Raw genomic sequence first — 18,107 nt, 5'->3', positions numbered from 1 at the left:
AAACAGCTTGACCCAACTGAAGGGCCAGCCTTGCGCTGCTGCTTAAGAGAAAGCCTTGAGTTGGGAAAGGTTTGACAAATACTGAGAAAAACCAGTCAATTAATATGTTAAAAACACTACCCAACCACAGTATGAACCATTTAGACATATGGCTTTAATTTTGACTTTAGTCTCCAAAGCCTAGGGGTCCCTGGGGAAAGGGGGCAGAGGGAGAGAAAGGACCAGCTTCTCTGTGGGCCAGGTTTCTGGGGTTGCTCCCAGCCCTGCCCCCAGAGGGAATGCCCCCACCCAGGGCTTTGCTCCCAGAAGGGCCCCTCCCCCAGAAAGCCCCTTCCCAAAGGGCCCTGCCCTTTGGCCACACCCTCAGAGATCCCATTATCCACCCCCAACCCCCTCAAACCCCCCTACCCCGCCAAGCACCGCCCTCAGAAGGGTTCTAAGGTGAAGTCAGTGTGCTTCTCTCTCACTGTCTAGGAATTACTCAGTTTTATTTTTTACTTTGTGTTTTTTGAGCGAAGTGGGTGGTGTAAGGACCTATTTTATATTTTTATATTTTAGCCAGAGGCTTCCATTGAGGTTACACAATAACCTTGTTGTTTAACCCTTAAGATGTCCCTGCTCCCCTTCTCCCAGGGGACTTACTTAAAAACATGTCCCGGAAATCAACCTCAGGTAACAAAGCCCAAATACAAGGGTGGGTCAGGCCAGGTAAGACATCTGATCAGTGGAGGGTTGCATACTGTCTCCCTAGCTACCAAGGAGTATGGGTCCCGCCCTTTGTGAGTCTTTTGGGCGCCAATCCTAACCAAGGTGATAGGCTAGGTCAAATATCTACTAAAAGGTAAGTTGTAATTCAATTGGTCACCTAGCATCACTGTGCAGCTTTCTCTGTGTGTTACAATTTCATTGGCCACCTGTGCATGACCAGGCCCAACCGCATGGCCTATGTCCTTAAAAGCTAGTCCGTAAAGGAGAGAGGGGTTGACTTCTCTGTAAGAAAAGCGGCCCTGGCTGGTCAGTTTGATTCTTGATGCTTGGTGCGAAATAAAGCTTTGTTTGACCTTCGCTTTGTATCAGTCTCGCTCTTTTAATCATGGACCCATTATTGGGGCATAACAGGTGGGACAGTGGAGCACGTACATAGCGGAGGGGGGGACAGCCCACTGTGGGTATCCACCATTCCTTGCCTCCTCATTTGCATGTACTGCTCGCCCTGCCCGGTGAGCACAGCATGGAAATGGACACCTCGTGAGTGGTGGTCAACGAGACTCGCTGACCACGTGACGTCTATGACCGAGTCAACCGGAGCTCGCCTTCCCTACAGACCAGAGCTTGCTCTGAGCACCGGCAGGAGGCGGTGGCCTCTTGTGAGCAGCCCAGAACCCTGTCTTGTCCTTTCTCACTCATGTCACCTCCCTGTGTTAGCCAAGCCTTGGAAGTGGTGACTTAGGAGGGAAGGGAAAGAAAGGCAGCCCCCGGCTCCTGATCCTGTCAAGTTCCTTACTCATCAGGAAGCCGAGGGCGGCAGGGTCGGTGGAACAGGTGTGAGTCCCCAGGTGAGGTAAAGATGGCAGAGCTGGTCTTGTGCAGGATTTCCACGGTTCTGATAAGAAGAGGGCACGTGGGTGTGCCCCAGCTGTGGAATCCCTGCGTGAATTATTTAACACTGACATTGCACCCTGCGAAGATGAATGGCAAGAATCATGCCCATAATCACATTTTAAAATTTTTATTTGCTTGGAATGACATTAAATGCAAATAGAAAACAGCAGCCATGCCCCTTCAGAAGACAGACCATGGAGGAAATGAGCTTTCTATTTTAGTACCTTTAACAAACACTTCCTCCCTGTTTTTGCCCAAAGGGCCCTATATCTTCATTTTGCATGGGGCTTGTAAATTATGTAGCCAGCCCTGGGGACAGCTGTGCAGTGTCTCAATGACCCAGTGCGGGGAATGGCAGGAGCCTCCCTCCTTGATACAGTAGTATTACACAAGCCCCTGAAGCTGAAACAGAACTTCAGGATAAAGTCTGGGGGGGAGGTCCTCAAATTTCTGAGTCATGGGCTGTCGTAAACAAAATATCAACAGCCGGGTGGCTTAGGCAACATACAATTTATTTTCTCATGGTTCTGGGCGCTGGAAGTCCAAGATCAAGGTGGCAGTAGGGTTCGATTCTTCAAACGTCTCTCCTTGGCTTGCAGATAGCTGTGTTCTCCACTCTGTCTTCAAACGATTGTCCTTCAGTCTGTACTGTCTGTGTCCTAATCTCTTCTTCCTGTAAGCACAACAGTCCTGTTGGCTTGATGCCCACCCCCAGTGAGCTCGTTTTCCCTTTATCACCTCTTTAAAAATCCTGTCTCTGAATACTGCCACATTCTGAGATGCTGGGTGTTAGGACGTCAATGTAGGAATCTGGGGGCATCCAACTAAGCCCATAACAATAGTCAAAACTGGATCCGAAACTGAAATTTAGACACATTTTAAAATGCTAAAAGTGTATATATATATATATATATATATATATATATATATATAATTTTTGTGGTAGGCCTGAGATGGTTGGTAGGCTGAGATGTATTTGTAACCTTTGAGGGAAACATCCTTTGGAATGATCAAAGAGAGCTTCTATGTAATTCCATACATCCACAATTAAACCCCAGAGCTTTCTAATTTGGAATTTGGCTGTTTTGTGCTTGGTGGCAACCAAAACCAGCCTAGGGCTTTTCTTTTGTTTTGACAGAAAAGTAGGAGGCAGAGGACTTGAGCATTTAGACATCTTGCTGCTCTTTGGTTTAATCATACTCTACTGAGTTGCCCGAAAACTAATTAAGCTCTTGGCTCTGTAGAGGAGAGATGATGTTCATTACATGTCATTGGCCACATTGTTCCTTTTTTTAATTGTTGTTAACATTTGTGTTATTTTTCAGTATAAGAGACAAGCTTTATCTTAGTTTGGGCTGATGTAACAAGAGCACCATAAACTAGGTGCTTTAAAGACATACTTATTTCTCTCAGTTCTGGAAGCTGGGAAGTCTACGATCAAGACCCTGGAAGATTCCGTGTCTGTTCAAGTGCCCACTTCCTGGGTCACAGATGACCATCTTCTCCCTATAACCTCCAAGGTGGAGGAGGCGAGGGATCTCTGTGGGGTCTCTCTTATGGAGACACTAATCTCGCCCATGAGGACTCCACCCTCATGACCTAAACATCTCCCAAGGACCCCATCTCCTAGTTATGTCCCTTTGGACATTGAGTTTTCAACTTATGAATCCTGGAGGGATACACTGTCTACAGTGAGCTTCGTCAAACATCTTTTATGTTCAAGGCACTGTTTTTTTTGGGCAAAATTAATCATTTCCTACACATCCTTTGAAGCAAGAGTATTTCTGCACTTTGCCTTCCTTTAGAACCTTTCTCTAGAGAGGATCCTAAAAAGTTCAGAAAAGACGCAGAAGAAACCTGCTGGTTAGCTCGTTTTTCACAGTAGAGCAGAATTCATTTTGAAGTAGGTTAATCTTAGAAATCCAGGCGAAGACACTTCGCTTGAAAATCATCTCAAATGATCAGTTTTGTTAGTATGAGTAATAGTAACTATAAGATCAATAGAACAACTTTTTGTTCTACTGTGGGCCTACTGTGTGCTGGGTACCTCGGAGCATCTGAGTCGAACCATCTCGTGATCCTTTCAACAGCCCACTGAGGGTCACACTGTCTTCTCCTCCACGTTATGGATGAGCCTTAAGTCTGGGCCAGAAATGACACAACTTTCCCAAAGCCATATTGCTACTGAGGGGCCAGCTGGGCTCTACGCCCACTCTGGTGCCAGAGCCTGTGATTGCAAACGTGGGCTGCACTAGCTGTTCAGAACAAAGGACTGTTCATGGAGGTGACACAGCTAACCCGTGAGACCCACCACCCTTTTCCCTAAGGTCATCCCGGTACAGCCTGCAGTGATGGCCCGAGTTAAGCATTCGAACTTGGTGCTGCAGAGGGCGTGTTTTAGGGACAAGATTGGTGTTAAGGGGGGTCTAATGAAGCCCAGAGGGAATGGAAGGAAACAGGACTTGGGGAAATATCTGGGTCCCTGGAGCAGTGATCTCCTTTTATTACTGTGCACCTCTCTTTCACAAAAATAAATAAATACATAAATACATACATACAAAAATATTTGCATACATACCACCAATTTAAGCAAATTTTTGATAAATTATAGACTCTACTACTCTACTAAATTATTATGCACATTATAAATGACATGCAAAAGCTAAACAGTTAAATGGATGACATGAAATATGAATAAAACTTATAATATTTTCTTCCAGCCCCTTACTGGACTATTTCTCAAACTCCCTTTGGAGAAGACTTTTTAAAGATTTGTTTATTTATTTATTGAGAGAGAGAGAGACAGCACGTGTGTGCACATGTGAGTAGGGGGGTGGGGCAAAGGGAAAAGGAGAGAAGCAGACTCCCCATTGAGCACAGAGGCCTCACTAGGGCTCAATCCCATGACCCTGAGATCATGACTTGAGCCAAAATCTTGAGTCAGACATTTAATCAACTGAGACACCCAGGTGCCCTGGAGAAGACTTTTTAAGAAAGAGATAGGACACTTGGATTTATAGCAATAATTCCCAGAATTAATCTTTAAAAGTGGGAAGATAGAAATGTTTTTTTTTTTAATTTTCTTTATTTATTCATAAGAGATGGGAGGCAGAGGCAGAAGCAGGCTTCCCGCAGAGCAGGAAGTCCAGAGTGGGACTTGATCCCAGGACCTGGGATCATGACCCGAGCTGGAGATAGACGCTGGAGATACTGATAAACCAAACTTTAGGGAAAAATACTGAACTTTACTGGGAAGATGAAGCAGAACAACAGCATATGGCAGCAACATGAGTTTTAGATAGCTGTTGGTCACCCAGAAGGCTTAAGGTGGAGAGAAAAAACAAAAGGCTGTAGTGACCCAAAATTGTCCCGAGTTGTGTAATTTGACCCAGGAACTTCCGGGTGACATAAAGATTTGTTTATTTATTACACGGACAGCGCCATGTGGGGACAGAGCGAGGGGGAATGAGAATTCCATACAAACGTGTGAGTGGCTCTTCTCCCATCTCCAGGGGGGAAGGAAGAGATTGGGTTTACTCCAGTAAGCATGGTGATGAGTTGGTGAGGTAGGTTGACTAGATGTCTGGACACCTGAAAAAGCCAGCTAAGGCTGGCTTCCTGGCCATCTTGTCAGTGTCTTATTGAAAGCTTGTCATGTGCAAGACTTTCTTTTAACAGGTTGCCAGGTGAATCAGACTACCGGCCGCCATGTGTCATTGCTCAGGTGGTCCATGACACAATGTCCTGCAACTAAGGGGATGCACTTAGCATTACAGACATCGTTCTGTCTTTGTTATTTTGAAATTTAGAAAATATCTTATTAATTTGTTCACTCCAAAGAGGCAATTTATTGCTTACTATGACAGTCTTTTGGTAGAGGACACAAAACTGCTTTCTTTGTTATGAAAATCAATGTGTTACACCAATTTTTCTGAAAGATGGAAATGAAGTGCCTCCTTCCAGCTGGGTCAGGACATAAGTGTACCCTATGTATTGGTTTTTCAATAGAGTCCATTTACAGAATGTACATGTCTCTCAATACAGAAGACATTTGCTCACATTTATGTGTAGAACATTCCCGAACCTGGTCCAGGTTGCGGATGAAACCGTCACTCTGACTGGCAAGGCATAACGAAGAAGAGTTTTCCTGTAAACAATATGTGGTCATGGAAGGAATCAGCACTGCAATTCGTGGCTGATTCCAAAAGCTCTAAGAGGTGGTAGATGCACAGGCAAAGTGGTGACTTTTGCAGAGGAAGCAGGCTGGGGAGAGATAGCAAAACAGAAGTTTGAGAGGGCCCTAAAATCTCCTCCTGTGGGATTATTGGCCATTGAGCTTGAGAAAGGCTATGGTGAAAACTTGAAAGAGCATCAGATCAAACCCTTGGCCACTGGAGGTTGAAACTGACATGAGCAGCACTATCTCTATTCTTGACCCAAGGCCACAGGATGACAAGCTTTGCTTTTTCAATGTGGTCTCATGTCTCTATACTGCCCTATAAAGAAATTAATACAAATAAATGCTGAGAGTGTAAAGTGTAAGCAGAGCTCCCCTTGGCCATTTCCTAAGTTTTGTCCACTCCGAAGTGAGTATCACTTTGGTGAGTGCATTGCAGGAAATGGCCTTAATGATCAATGGCAGACCTCCACTCCAGAGTGACATAAAAAGCAATCTGCACCTCCTTCCTGATTTGTCTGTAATGAAACTTGCTTTCCTCAGGTCCCAGCATTCGAGGCAGATAAATATGTTCCCTTTCGTTGGCTCTTACTCATACTTCAGCAAGATTTCCCATGTGCTTTCCTTGGCTGGCTGGGAAACTGGACCACAATTTATGGCATCTTAGGGGACAGGCGCGTAGAATTCCAGTGGGATCCCGGAACAGAACCTAATTGGAGATTAGAGACCATTGCGGTGCGAAGCTTTTCTTTGAGATCGAAAGAGGTGCATGTTATGCAAATATTAGCAAGTGTAAGTTCACACTGTCTATTGAAAATTTATAGACTCATTATGGTCAAGAAGGCTGGAAGATAAGTAGATTTTGGGAAAGATGCAGGTAAATTCAGGGAGGTGGCAAATTACCCCCCCCAGGAAAGTAGAATGGCTAAAGAGTATGGCCCAAACTTTTTAAAAAGATTTTATTCACTTATTTGACACACAGAGAGCCAGAAAGCACAAGTGGGGGGAATGGCAGAGGGAGAAGGAGAAGCAGGCTCCCCGCTGAGCAGGGAGGCAAATGTGTGGGACTCGATCCCAGGACCCTGGGATCATGACCTGAGCTGAAGGCAGACACTTAACCGACTGAGCCACCCAGGCGCCCCCTGGCTCCAACTTCCAAAGATGGTGTATGAGATACCTTTGGTGGGAAGGAATGAAGATCAGCAACTGTCCTTGATTCTGCTTCTCAGGAAGGCATTGTGATGTGGTGCCCAGGACTTTGGAGACAGACACACGCTTGGTGCCCTCTCCGGCTCTGCCGCAAAAGCAACACCTTCCAGAGGGCAGCTGCAGGCACCGGGTGGCGTCACACAGGGTCAGACCCGGGAGGCACTCAGCCACGTACCCATTCCACCATCCTGCTGGGTTTGGAAGAGCGCTATCAAAGTCCCTGCTGCCAAAGGACCATCCAGAGTGACATGTCCCATGGGGCACGCCGGCATTCCTTTACCCCTTCAGGTTATTGGCAGCAAGGCTGGAAGTTTTTTAAATTGCCTGGGAAAATGATAGCAAACGGCTCCAAAAAGGAGTTTCAAAACACAGACTTCATACTATGTTTTGATTACATTTCATTCATTTGGCAGGTACTGACAGGGTGCTTAAGTGCCAGGTGCTGCTGCATTAGAAACGGACTTGAGAAGTTAACAGGAGGGGGCTCCAGCCCTCAACCAGCACAAAGTGGATCAATGGACGCATGTGACAGACAGAGCACTGTGACGGGGAGTACTAGGTGCTCTCATAAGAAGGGTGTGCTAGGAGCTAAGGGAACACTCGGGGGGAGCCAGCACCAACACTCGGGGAGAGCTGTGGGAAATATGATGGATGCAGATGGCTCCAGGGGAACTGGAGAACTGCTCAGATCTCTGCTTCTTAATAGCTCCAAGTGCCCGCTGCTTCAGAGTGGGGGCTGGGCGAGCAGGGAGCTGGGGTGGGCGCAGCGATGCCTGATTTCCGACCTCCAGCCCCTGCTCTGTTTCATCTGTCCCTTGAGGAGTACAATGACATAGGATGTCACCAACGGAGGATCTACCCCTGCATCCTGGTACTGGGAAAGCACGCGAGGGCTGCGGAGCTGAAAGCAAGAGTTGGTAGTTCCAGTAATGTGTGCAGGGTTTTAAAAAACTATATACGGGAAAATATCCGGTCTTATTTGCATGTGTTTGTATCATGCACCATTTTTAACTGCAATCCTCCTTTTACCTTCTTCCCTGTTGTTAAGACTCTCCTCTCCTCACCGCTGCCTTTGTCCCTATAATACCTGTTGACAGCCTGGTGCTCATCCATGAGCTCATTCGCCTCTATCAACGCACGCATGGGGCTCTGTCACTGTTTGACAAATATGGGCTCATTTTATCTACCTCTTGATCTAGTGCTTCCCGTTTAATAATCCCTCCTGCATAACGTCCTTCTGTTTTTATCTTCATTTTTATAAAGAATGGCTGCTCACCTTTTATCAGGTGCCTTTATTTTTTATCAAATGCATTTATTGCTATGGTCTTAAGAGTTTTTTCACAGTTAATTTAGTGATGAGGTAAATCTTATTGATTTTCTGGTCTTGAGCTCCCTTTATTTTCCTGGAATGAATCCAAGTTGGTCTCAGGATATAGTCCTTTGATAGATGCCTGACTTCTGTTATTTGCTAACATTAGTTCAGTTTCTGTTAACTAATCTGTCCTAAGCCAGATTTGTTAATAGCTTCCCCGTTCCTCCCTCTCAGGTTTGGGTATTAAAATTGTGCTCAGCTTCATCAAGTGAATTGACTTATTATTGTTTAATTGCCTGTTGCCATTTAACAGTAGAATGACAGTTATCCAGCTGCAAACCTGTCTGATCTTGAAACTCATCTTCTGAATTTTCCATTCTTGAATCATTTGGATGATTTTGTTTTCCTAGGAAATCATCGTTTCTTCTAGGTTATCAAATTGATTAGTATAAAGTGCCTTGCAGTTTAGTGATTCTTTTATATTATGCATTTGCTTTTATATCTCTGTTCCCAATCCTTATCTGTTTTGCAACTCTCTCTCTCCCTCTCTCTGTCCCCTCCTCCCTGAAACCCCCCCTTCCCCATCCCCCTTCCCTCTCTCCCCACCTCCCATCTTCCCCCTCTCTTATCCTTAATAGGACATGTGAAGTTTTTTTTTTTATTATTTCATTAGTCTTTCATAGAAACAACTTTGAGTTTATTTGCCCCTCATATTTTTTATTAGTTTAAAAATTTATCTTTATTATAATTACTTCCTTTCTTTTGATTGAGCTGCCCTTTTCTGATGGGTTTAAATGAGTAGTTTCTTTTATTCAAAAAAATGTTTGAAATTGAAGACATTTGACACTAAAGTCTCCTTAGAGTATAACTTCTGGTGTCTTCTGTAAGTTTTGGTATGAAATAGTCTCCTTTCCATTGCTTTCAAGATTTTCTTCAGTCATCTTATGATTTTTTTCTTTGACTGAAGACTATTTCTTAACTTGTATGTAGTTTCAATTTTTTGTTACCAGGTTATCTAATTCTGATTCTACTGGATTGTGATCAAAGAACTGTTCTTTAAATCTTTAATTTGGAAGGCTTGTAAAGGTTTCCTTTGTTGCCTAGTATGCAATTAATCTTTACAAATATGGCTTTCCTTAGGTGTAAGAAAGAAATGTTTTCCGAGGGAAATAAGGATGTCTATCTTCTTTTTTTTTTTTTTAAAGATTTTATTTATTTATTTGACAGACAGAGATCACAAGTAGGCAGAGAGGCAGGCAGAGAGTGAGAGAGAGGAGGAAGCAGGCTCCCTGCGGAGCAGAGAGCCTGATGTGGGGCTCGATCTTAGGACCCTGGGATCATGACCTGAGCAGAGGCTTTAACCCACGGAGCCACCCAGGCGCCCCAGGATGTCTATTTTCTGTGTGTCCTTGTTTTTCCCTCCTTCTAGTAGATACTCCCATTTGAAAAGCTAAAATTTTACCTTGTTATTGCATTTTTAGAGTCTTTAGGTATTATGTTGTTAGATGGATACCTGCTTATACCTTTTACATCTTCTTTCCAAACTCTGCCTTTAAAAATGTCCCTCTTCATCTTAGTACCTATAACTTTAGACCCAACTTGTCTGCGATGAATTTTGCCATTCCGGCTTTCTCTTTTGCATGGTATCTCCTCACCTGATACATTCTCAATCCCTTTTGCATTTTAAGTATGTTTCTTGAACAGCGTGGATCTGTAACCCCCTGATAGGTGCTTTAATAGAAAAAAAGTCAGTCTGTACACATTTAAATTAATGATAAACAGTCATGATTTTATTCCTCCCATCTTATTTTGTTTGTTTTTATTTTCCCCATTTTTGATGTTTTTAATCAAGTTCATTCTTTTTCTACTTGATAAATATAGAAGTTCTTTGCATTTTTCGATGACAGCTTAATTGAGATATAATTCACAGGCCATACCACTCACCATCTAATGTGGACAATTTAATGGCTTTCACTATATTTAACTATACTATACTGAACTACCTACACATTTTCATCATCCTCAAAAGAAAACTTTAGCCATCACCACCAGTCTTAGGCAACCGCTAATCTACTTTCGGTCTCTGTAGATTTAGCTATTCTGGAAATTCCATATAAATCAAATTATGCAATATGTGGTCTTCTGTGACTGACTTCTCTCAATCAGCAGAATGTTTTCAAGGCTCCTCTGTGTCGTGGCACATATCAAAATTCTATTCCTTTTCAAGGCTGAATAATATTCCACTGGCTGGATGGATCACATTTTATTTATCTCTTCATCAGTTGATGAACATCTGGGTTGTTCTCACCTTTTCGCTATTACGAATAAACCCTAAACCTTCATGCACAAGTTTTTGTGTGGGCATAGTTTTTTTTTCTTGGCTCTATACACAGGAGTGATATTGGTGTGTCATATGGCAACTCTGTGTTCTGCATTTTGAGGAGCTACTAAACCATTTCTAATGTGGCTGCGCCATTTTCCAAGCCCACCAGCAATTTACAGGTTCCAGCTCTTCACATCCTTCCAACACCTGCTTTTGGGGTTTTTTGATAGTAGCCATCCACGTGGGTGGGAGGTGGTATCTCACCATGGTTTTGATTTGCATTTCCCGAATGATTAGTGATGTTGAGCATATTTACACGTGCTTATTGTCCCATATATTTTATATATACCTTATATGTATCTTTAAATATATATTTCATATTATTTTATATTTTATTTACATATTTAAGAATATACATATTTTAAGAAATATGTTTATATAATATATGATTTAAAATAATTTATATACATTTATATAAATATACATTTGATAATGTAAAATGTATATTCTTCTTGCTTTATATATAAAGATTTTATTATTTATTGAAGAGAGTAATACATTAGATGGAGAGGCATTGGAGAGAGATGTATATTCAAGTTCTTGCTGAGCTCATTTTTTTCCCAGAACCCCGAGACCATGACCTGAGCTGAAGGCAGCGGCTTAACCCACTGAGCCACCCAGGCGCCCCTTTACTCATTTTTTTAAAAGATTTTATTTATTTATTTGAGAGAGATTTATTGAGAGAGATTACAAGCAGGCAGAGAGGCAGGCAGAGAGAGAGGAAGAAGCAGGCTCCCTGCTGAGCAGAGAGCCTGATACGGGGATCGATCCCAGGACTCCGAGTTCATTACCTGAGCCGAAGGCAGCAGCTTAACCCTCTGAGCCACCCAGGCGCCCCTCTTTGCTCATTTCTTAACTTGGTTGTCTTTTTATTTGAGTTGTAAGAATCTTCACACAGTCTGAATGCATGTTCCTTATATATGACCTGCAAATATTTTCTCCCATTTAGTGGCTTGTCTTTTGACTTTGTCAATGGGGTCCTTGGAAGCACAAAACTGGGATATTTGGTTGAGTCCCATTTATTTGTTTATTATTTTTTTTAAGTTGCTTGACTTTGGTGTTTGGCTGAGGAGCCGTTGTTAGATTCAAGACCACTAACATTTACCTTTGTGTTTTCTTCTGAAAACTTTATCATTTTACTTTATTTTTATTTTTTAAAAGATTTTATTTATTTGAGAAAGAGACAATGAGAGAGAGCATGAGCGAGGAGAAGGTCAGAGGGAGAAGCAGACTCCCTGTGGAGCTTGGAGCCTGATGCAGGACTCGATCCGGGAACTCCGGGATCATGACCTGAGCAGAAGGCAGCCGTCCAACCAACTGAGCTACCCAGGCATCCCGAACTTTATCATTTTAATGCTTACATTTATGTCTTTGATGCATTTTGGGTTATTTTCTCTGTATGGTGTGAGGCAGGACTCCTGTTTCATTATTTGCATGTGGCTGCTTGGGAGTAAAATACTGTTCTTACCCCCATTGAATTGTTTGGCACCCTTGTCAAACATTAGTTGACTGTAATTTATTTTCCTTTTTTTTTTTTCCCATTGAGGCATTTCACGTGCCATGTATATTATATTTCTAGGAAAAAGGAATCCCAGGATTTTCCCTCCTGCCTGGATTCTTCCTTCTTCATGGTGCATGATGCCAGAAGAATTTTTCCATGCAGTGAAACCAAACTGAGGGGATGGAAATATTCTGCCACTTTTCTAGATCTTTCAGTTATACAAGTCTAGGGCTGGTCATGCCACACTTGTTTAACTTGCCCGTGAGGTTCACAGCAGTTTTCCCAGCTCTGTGGTCATCAATAATTTCAAATTTGCCAATGTACTCATGCTTCGTCATCACAGTGAGGAAACGGGATGATGACTTTGGTCCATGGCCTCCTAAGAACCTGGCCTTCGCCCCCCCTTTCAGCAGTGTTAATGTTCTTAAGGGCATCTGTGGGACATTTGTTCACACTGTTACTGCGGCACGGAAAGATGGCAGAAAAAGCTTTTTTTCCATTTTATTAATATTTGGTCTTGTTCTCCTTCCCTTTCTCATAACCAAATGCGTATTTCCCCTCCGTCATTTGAAAACTGCATACTGTTCTCCAGCTGTTTTCCCCAGACGAGACCTTGTGTATCAAGAATCCTTATTTCACGGTTATTATACACAATCTTAAAGATTTATGACTGTCCTCTTATTTTACACAAGCATACACACGAAGCACTAAATACGGACTTTATCTGAATGGCTAAATGTTGGCCAAGACAGAAGCCAGTTGTAGTGGGAACTTCTAGGATAAAGATATAGTCTGAAGTTCTTGTTCTTTAAAAAAAGCCTTCATGGGGGCGCCTGGGTGGCTCAGTGTGTTAAGCCGCTGCCTTCGGCTCAGGTCATGATCTCAGGGTCCTGGGATCGAGTCCCACGTCGGGCTCTCTGCTCAGCGGGGAGCCTGTTTCCTCCTCTCTCTCTCTCTGCCTGCCTCTCTGCCTACTTGTGATCTCTCTGTCAAATTAATAGGTAAAATCTTTAAAAAAAAAAAAAAAAAGCCTTCATGGGGCGCCTGGGGCTGTGTGGCTCAGTGGGCTAAAGCCTCTTCTCTGTCAAATTAATAGGTAAAATCTTCAGCCCAGGTCATGATCCCAGGGTCCTGGGATCAAGCCCCGCATTCAGCGGATTCTCTGTTCAGTGGGGAGCATGCTTCCCCCTCTCTCTGCCTGCCTCTCTGCCTACTTGTGGTCTCTGTCTTTCAAATAAATAAAATCTTAAAAAAAAAAGGCCTTCATATTTTATTAAAAATTTTAGGTGTTCAAATTCAAAAGGTTAACAATATAGTACAATAATAATAATAATAATAATAATATCATCTAATAATAATATAATAATAATTTCTCCTGCATAGTCACTGCTGCACACTAGTAAAATGAGATGTTTCTTTTCTTTTCTTTTTTAAAGATTTTATTTATTTGACAGACAGAGATCACAAGTAGGCAGAGAGGCAGGCAGAGAGAGAAGGAGGGAAGTGGGCTCCCTGCTGAGCAAAGAGCCTGATGTGGGGCTCGCTCAAGATCCCAGAGCCAAAGGCAGAAGCTTAACCCACCCAGGCGCCCCGAGATGTTTATTTTCATTTGGGATTATGGAGGGGCAAGGTGTTTTTGGCTCTCCTGCTGAAGGAGGGACTCAGTCAGTATTGTCTCCACCTTTTTCCCTAACAGTAGCTCTGGAAGATGAAGACGTCCCTCCTTCTCCCAGACATGAGGGTTTGACCAGGACATGGGATGGTATAAGCTCATTGACATAGTCTCATGAACTAAGCCCTGGTTTATTGGTCACAGTCGTTCTCCAAGTATTTTCAGGAGTAAACTTCAGGTGTTGCCCTTACTCTAATTTTTCTTTCTGAGACTTCTGACTGCAATCCCTACTTCCTGCAGTCACTCGAGGAGAAACGAGGCATGTGGCAGCACAACAGTGTGTTTTTCTTTCAAGATGACAGAATCACTCTTGATTTCTGTACGCATCTCAGATTTTCATATACGAACATGGATTTTGGTGTCTACCCTGAGGAGATGATATGTACGGTGTGAGGCACACTTGTATTCTCATGACACGTCACCTGGGTTACCCAGAACTTTCTGGGCCCGGCAGAAAGGCAGAAAGCCAGGTGAATTCCTCATTGTTCCAGCAGGCTGTCAGCCCTCAAAGGCCTTCTGGATGTGTTTGTGCATCGCAGTGTCTGCTGTGTAAGATACAGAAAGAGCACAGTAGTTCAGGGGGAAAATATTTAGGAACACATTTTCCAGGAGGAATCAGGATTCAGTTTGGGTGACTCTTGACCATTTTTCATCTTCTGATGACTGAAAGTGGTAGTTAGTCTACAGTCATGGTTTTTACATGCATTTCAAATGTAATGTTAGTTTCCATTAACATAAAACTATAAGAACTGTCTTCCTAAAGGGCATTCGTGTAAGGCCCGTTATTTTCCAGCTTGATTAATGAAAACAAAATTTTTTTGTAATGCTTTCTTTCTACTCTGTATTAGTTTTCAGGACTGGATTGAAAGTGATTTATTGTGGATAGGGTTATACCTGGTCGTGGAATATTTTTTTGTTCCTGAGTTTTTAAAGGTGGCAGAGTTGACTTTCTGATTTTAATTCATCTTCACTAGATGAAGAACTCACAAATAGGACTTTTTCTTGAAATAACCATAGCCTGGGGGCGCTTGGGTGGCTCAGTTCATGATCTCAGGGTCCTGGGATCGAGTCCCACATCGGGCTCCCAGCTCAGTGGGGAGCCTGCTTCACTCTTTGCCTCCCCCTCTGCTTATGCTTTCTCTAATAAGTAAATAAATAAATAACCTAAAAAAAAAAAAGAAGTTGTATTTGACTGGAGCTTCATGTGGAGTGACAGATCAACAGAAAGACAAAGGGATGTGAGACAGGAAGCAATGAAGGAAAACACAGAGGCGCACAGTATAGACAGATGTTCCTCGGCTTATGACGGCCTCGGCTTCTAATAAACCCATTGTTCAGCTGGAAATCTCTTTAGTTGAAAATGCATGGAAAACACCTAAGCGACTGAACATCAGAGCTTAGCCCCGCCAAACTTAAATGTGTTGAGAACACTTACAGTATTGCACAATTGGGCAAAATCCTCTAACACAAAGCCTATTTCACAATAAAATGTCTGGTATCTCATGTAACTTACTGAACACTGCACTGAAAGCCAGAACAGGACGGTTCAAGTGTGTTGGTTGCTGACCCTCGTGATCACGTGGTTTGCCTGGGGGCTGTGCTCGCTGCCCCTGCCCAGCATTACAAAAGAGGACCCTACTGTAGATCGCCAGCCTGGGAAAAGATCCAAACTAAATGCATATCACTTCTGCACTATTATAAAAAGTCAAAAAACCATAAACTGAACCAAGGTGAAGTCAGGGATCTTCTGTACCAGGTGTGTTAGGGAAGGTCAAGCGCTCCTGTCTGGCCAGGAACCATAGTGGTATGGGGGAAAGTTCCACAGTAGAAAGTTCTACAGCGGAGAACCACTAGGACTCAAGCACCAAGGGTCACAGGTTGCGCCAGGAAGACTGGATGCTCCTCTGTGGGCGATGAGAAGCCACGAGCGACTCAGGAAGGCTGCAGAGCTCTGGGCAGGTGGGACAGCTGAGGGCTGCAATGAAGAGGGACAGGTGGAGCTGGGAGACCAGGTGGGGAGAGCCCGCTACCCTCGAACAAAAGGCGACAAAGGTCTGGACTGGGATGACGGAGATGGTGGAAGGTAATGGGATATTCATGAAACAGAACTGGAAAGCCATGGAAATGAAATAAGAGAGGGAGGGAAAACCGAACATGACTTTAATTGCCATCAGTATAAAACGTGTTGAATTAAAATGAATTGGTATTTCTAGACCGATGATGACATCACAATAATGGAAGGAAACCAATTTTGATTTTGAACCTGGTTAAGGAGAAAGTATAGACAAGAGAAAAGCAGAGGCTCTGGAGTCACACAAATGTCACCGTTGAGATTCGTCCCCACTCTTCATTCCCTTCCCTGTAAACCCAGGCAAGCGACACCTGCCTCACAGCACTGGTAACAAATAGGGAAGAGCACACGTTCCCACGTTCCCAGGTCAGACAGGACAGCCAGGGATCAGCGGCACATGAGGAGGTGACAGGTGGTCACTAAACTGAGCTCAGGTGCATACACAGCATTTTACGTCACCTTGAGATGGCTCCTCCTGTGACCTCTTGAAGAAGGCGGCAGTGGTGAGGAAAGAACTCCAGGAGCTTATTAGCATACATGATCTTCAGGCCGTCCGGATGAGACTCAACGATCTGCTCTACAATCGCCTAGCAGAAGGAAGAGCGTTTTATTTTTATTTATTTATTTGTTTGTTTGTTTGTTTGTTTGTTTTTTGTTTGTTTTTAAAGCACCTAAAAGAGAAGTATGAACTATACACTACAGAGAAAAGAATCGAGTAAACCTTACAAATGCACTTCGTCCTTCCTCCTCCCCACTCAGTATGCTTTCTAAACAGGAGGTAAGTAACAACGGCATGAAAATCTAGGTCCCGGGATTTGGGAATACTGCTCCAACCCTGGGGGACACAGAGGCTGAGGGACAGAGACTGGCCTGAAGCTAAAACATCACACACACTCATCTGCTTCCCTTCTGAGCTTAAAAGCGAAATACTGTATCTGCAGACAACAGCTCTGTACCATCTTCACCCTGGCCTTATCCTCTACCGTCTCCAGAACAGGGAAAGGGCTGAGATGGAAAGTGATGGAAGAAAAAACACATCTTATTTTGCTTTAGTATTTTATTTTTTTTTTTTTTGAGGCTGAGTTGCAGGAGGTGAATGACAAGCATACAAACTTAAAATACAAACGTGGCCACAGTTCATTTAACGACACGGAAACGTAAAGTACTTCCCTAATTTAGCATATTAGATTCAGTTCAATGAAAAGGGCATAAATTAAATAACTAAAATATTTTCATTTAGTGACAAAGAATAATGTGATCTTTTTCACCCCCACAGAGAGAGCTATGAACTATAATAGGATACATACAAAGAACTGACAGATCATTTACTTTTAGTAGTCTTAATGAAGCTGAGAAGATTACTGAAATTAATCCTTCAATTTCACTTCTATCACTGGGATACTGTCTCGTTTTAAAACTGGAAGCCTTTCATCCTGAAGTCATGGTGGGTAGCTTTATACTTACCGGACAGAAAGAACACTCGCACTGGCAGGTGACTGGAAGAAAGCCCTCAAACGCTGAGACTGGCTTCATGACTTCTGTCAGCCTGAACTAGATGAAACCGACGCTCTCTAAGTTGGGAAGCTGCTGATTGCTGGCGGCCTCACATGGTGCAGCCCATACTCCGGCCGCTCAGAGGCAGGATACACTGACTCCCTGTATTTAACTGTATCCTTATAGGTCAAGAACACTGGGTAACCAAGTTCCGGACTTAAGGTACTACCCCACTAACTCGCCCTTCAAAGCCCTTTATCTTTGAATATTCCCTCCCTCCCACCTTCCTAGCCTGGCAAACTCCCCCATGGTCTTCAAGACTTAAGCCACATCAATTCTGCGAAGACGCCTCCCCTCACAGACTTTCCCTGCGCACAGAGCTGTCTTCCAGCTCCTCCAGTGGGCACGGGCGCCTTGGTGGGGTCACGCTTTTCGGCAACTTCATTAACGTATAACTTATGGAAATGGAAATTGACCTGAAAATGTTCTGATCCGTACCTTCTTCCTAGGCAAGTCCCTCACCCCTACTAAATTAAGATGATCCCTGAGTTATGGCATCACTGGAAGAGACCAGAGCGCATGCCTGATTCCTGCCATGCTGATGGGCACCAAGCGGGACCAACCTTTTCTTACAACCAGAAGAGAGCAGGAACTAAGAGCATCTTCAAGGAAGAGCCCTGAGCTCT

At 43.5% G+C, this 18,107-nt stretch overlaps 1 protein-coding gene across 20 annotated transcripts in view; it reads right to left on the bottom strand.

Annotated features, from left to right (window-relative positions):
* Positions 1 to 1,713: 1,713 nt before the first annotated feature.
* The window catches only part of LOC123393634 (conserved oligomeric Golgi complex subunit 2-like), a 49,949-nt gene continuing 33,555 nt past the window's right edge, over positions 1,714 to 18,107 (bottom strand). For 18 of the 20 annotated variants that reach the window (XM_045086236.1, XM_045086248.1, XM_045086237.1 and 15 more), the window contains 2 exons: positions 16,387 to 16,514; positions 1,714 to 2,275 (listed from right to left, as the gene is read on the bottom strand). In XM_045086236.1, the coding sequence (XP_044942171.1) occupies positions 2,122 to 2,275; positions 16,387 to 16,514 (282 nt within the window). In that variant the 3' untranslated portion in view covers positions 1,714 to 2,121. Of the gene's footprint in view, positions 2,276 to 13,746; positions 14,402 to 15,022; positions 15,832 to 16,386; positions 16,515 to 18,107 lie in introns of those variants that run through there. The other 2 variants (XM_045086247.1, XM_045086246.1) reach the window with 2 other exon arrangements.

This window comes from Mustela putorius, unplaced genomic scaffold, assembly GCF_011764305.1.
Source record: "Mustela putorius furo isolate JIRA1106 unplaced genomic scaffold, ASM1176430v1.1 tig00000921_pilon_pilon_pilon, whole genome shotgun sequence".
Lineage (NCBI taxonomy): Eukaryota > Metazoa > Chordata > Mammalia > Carnivora > Mustelidae > Mustela > Mustela putorius.
This window is presented reverse-complemented; position numbering and strand designations above follow the sequence as displayed.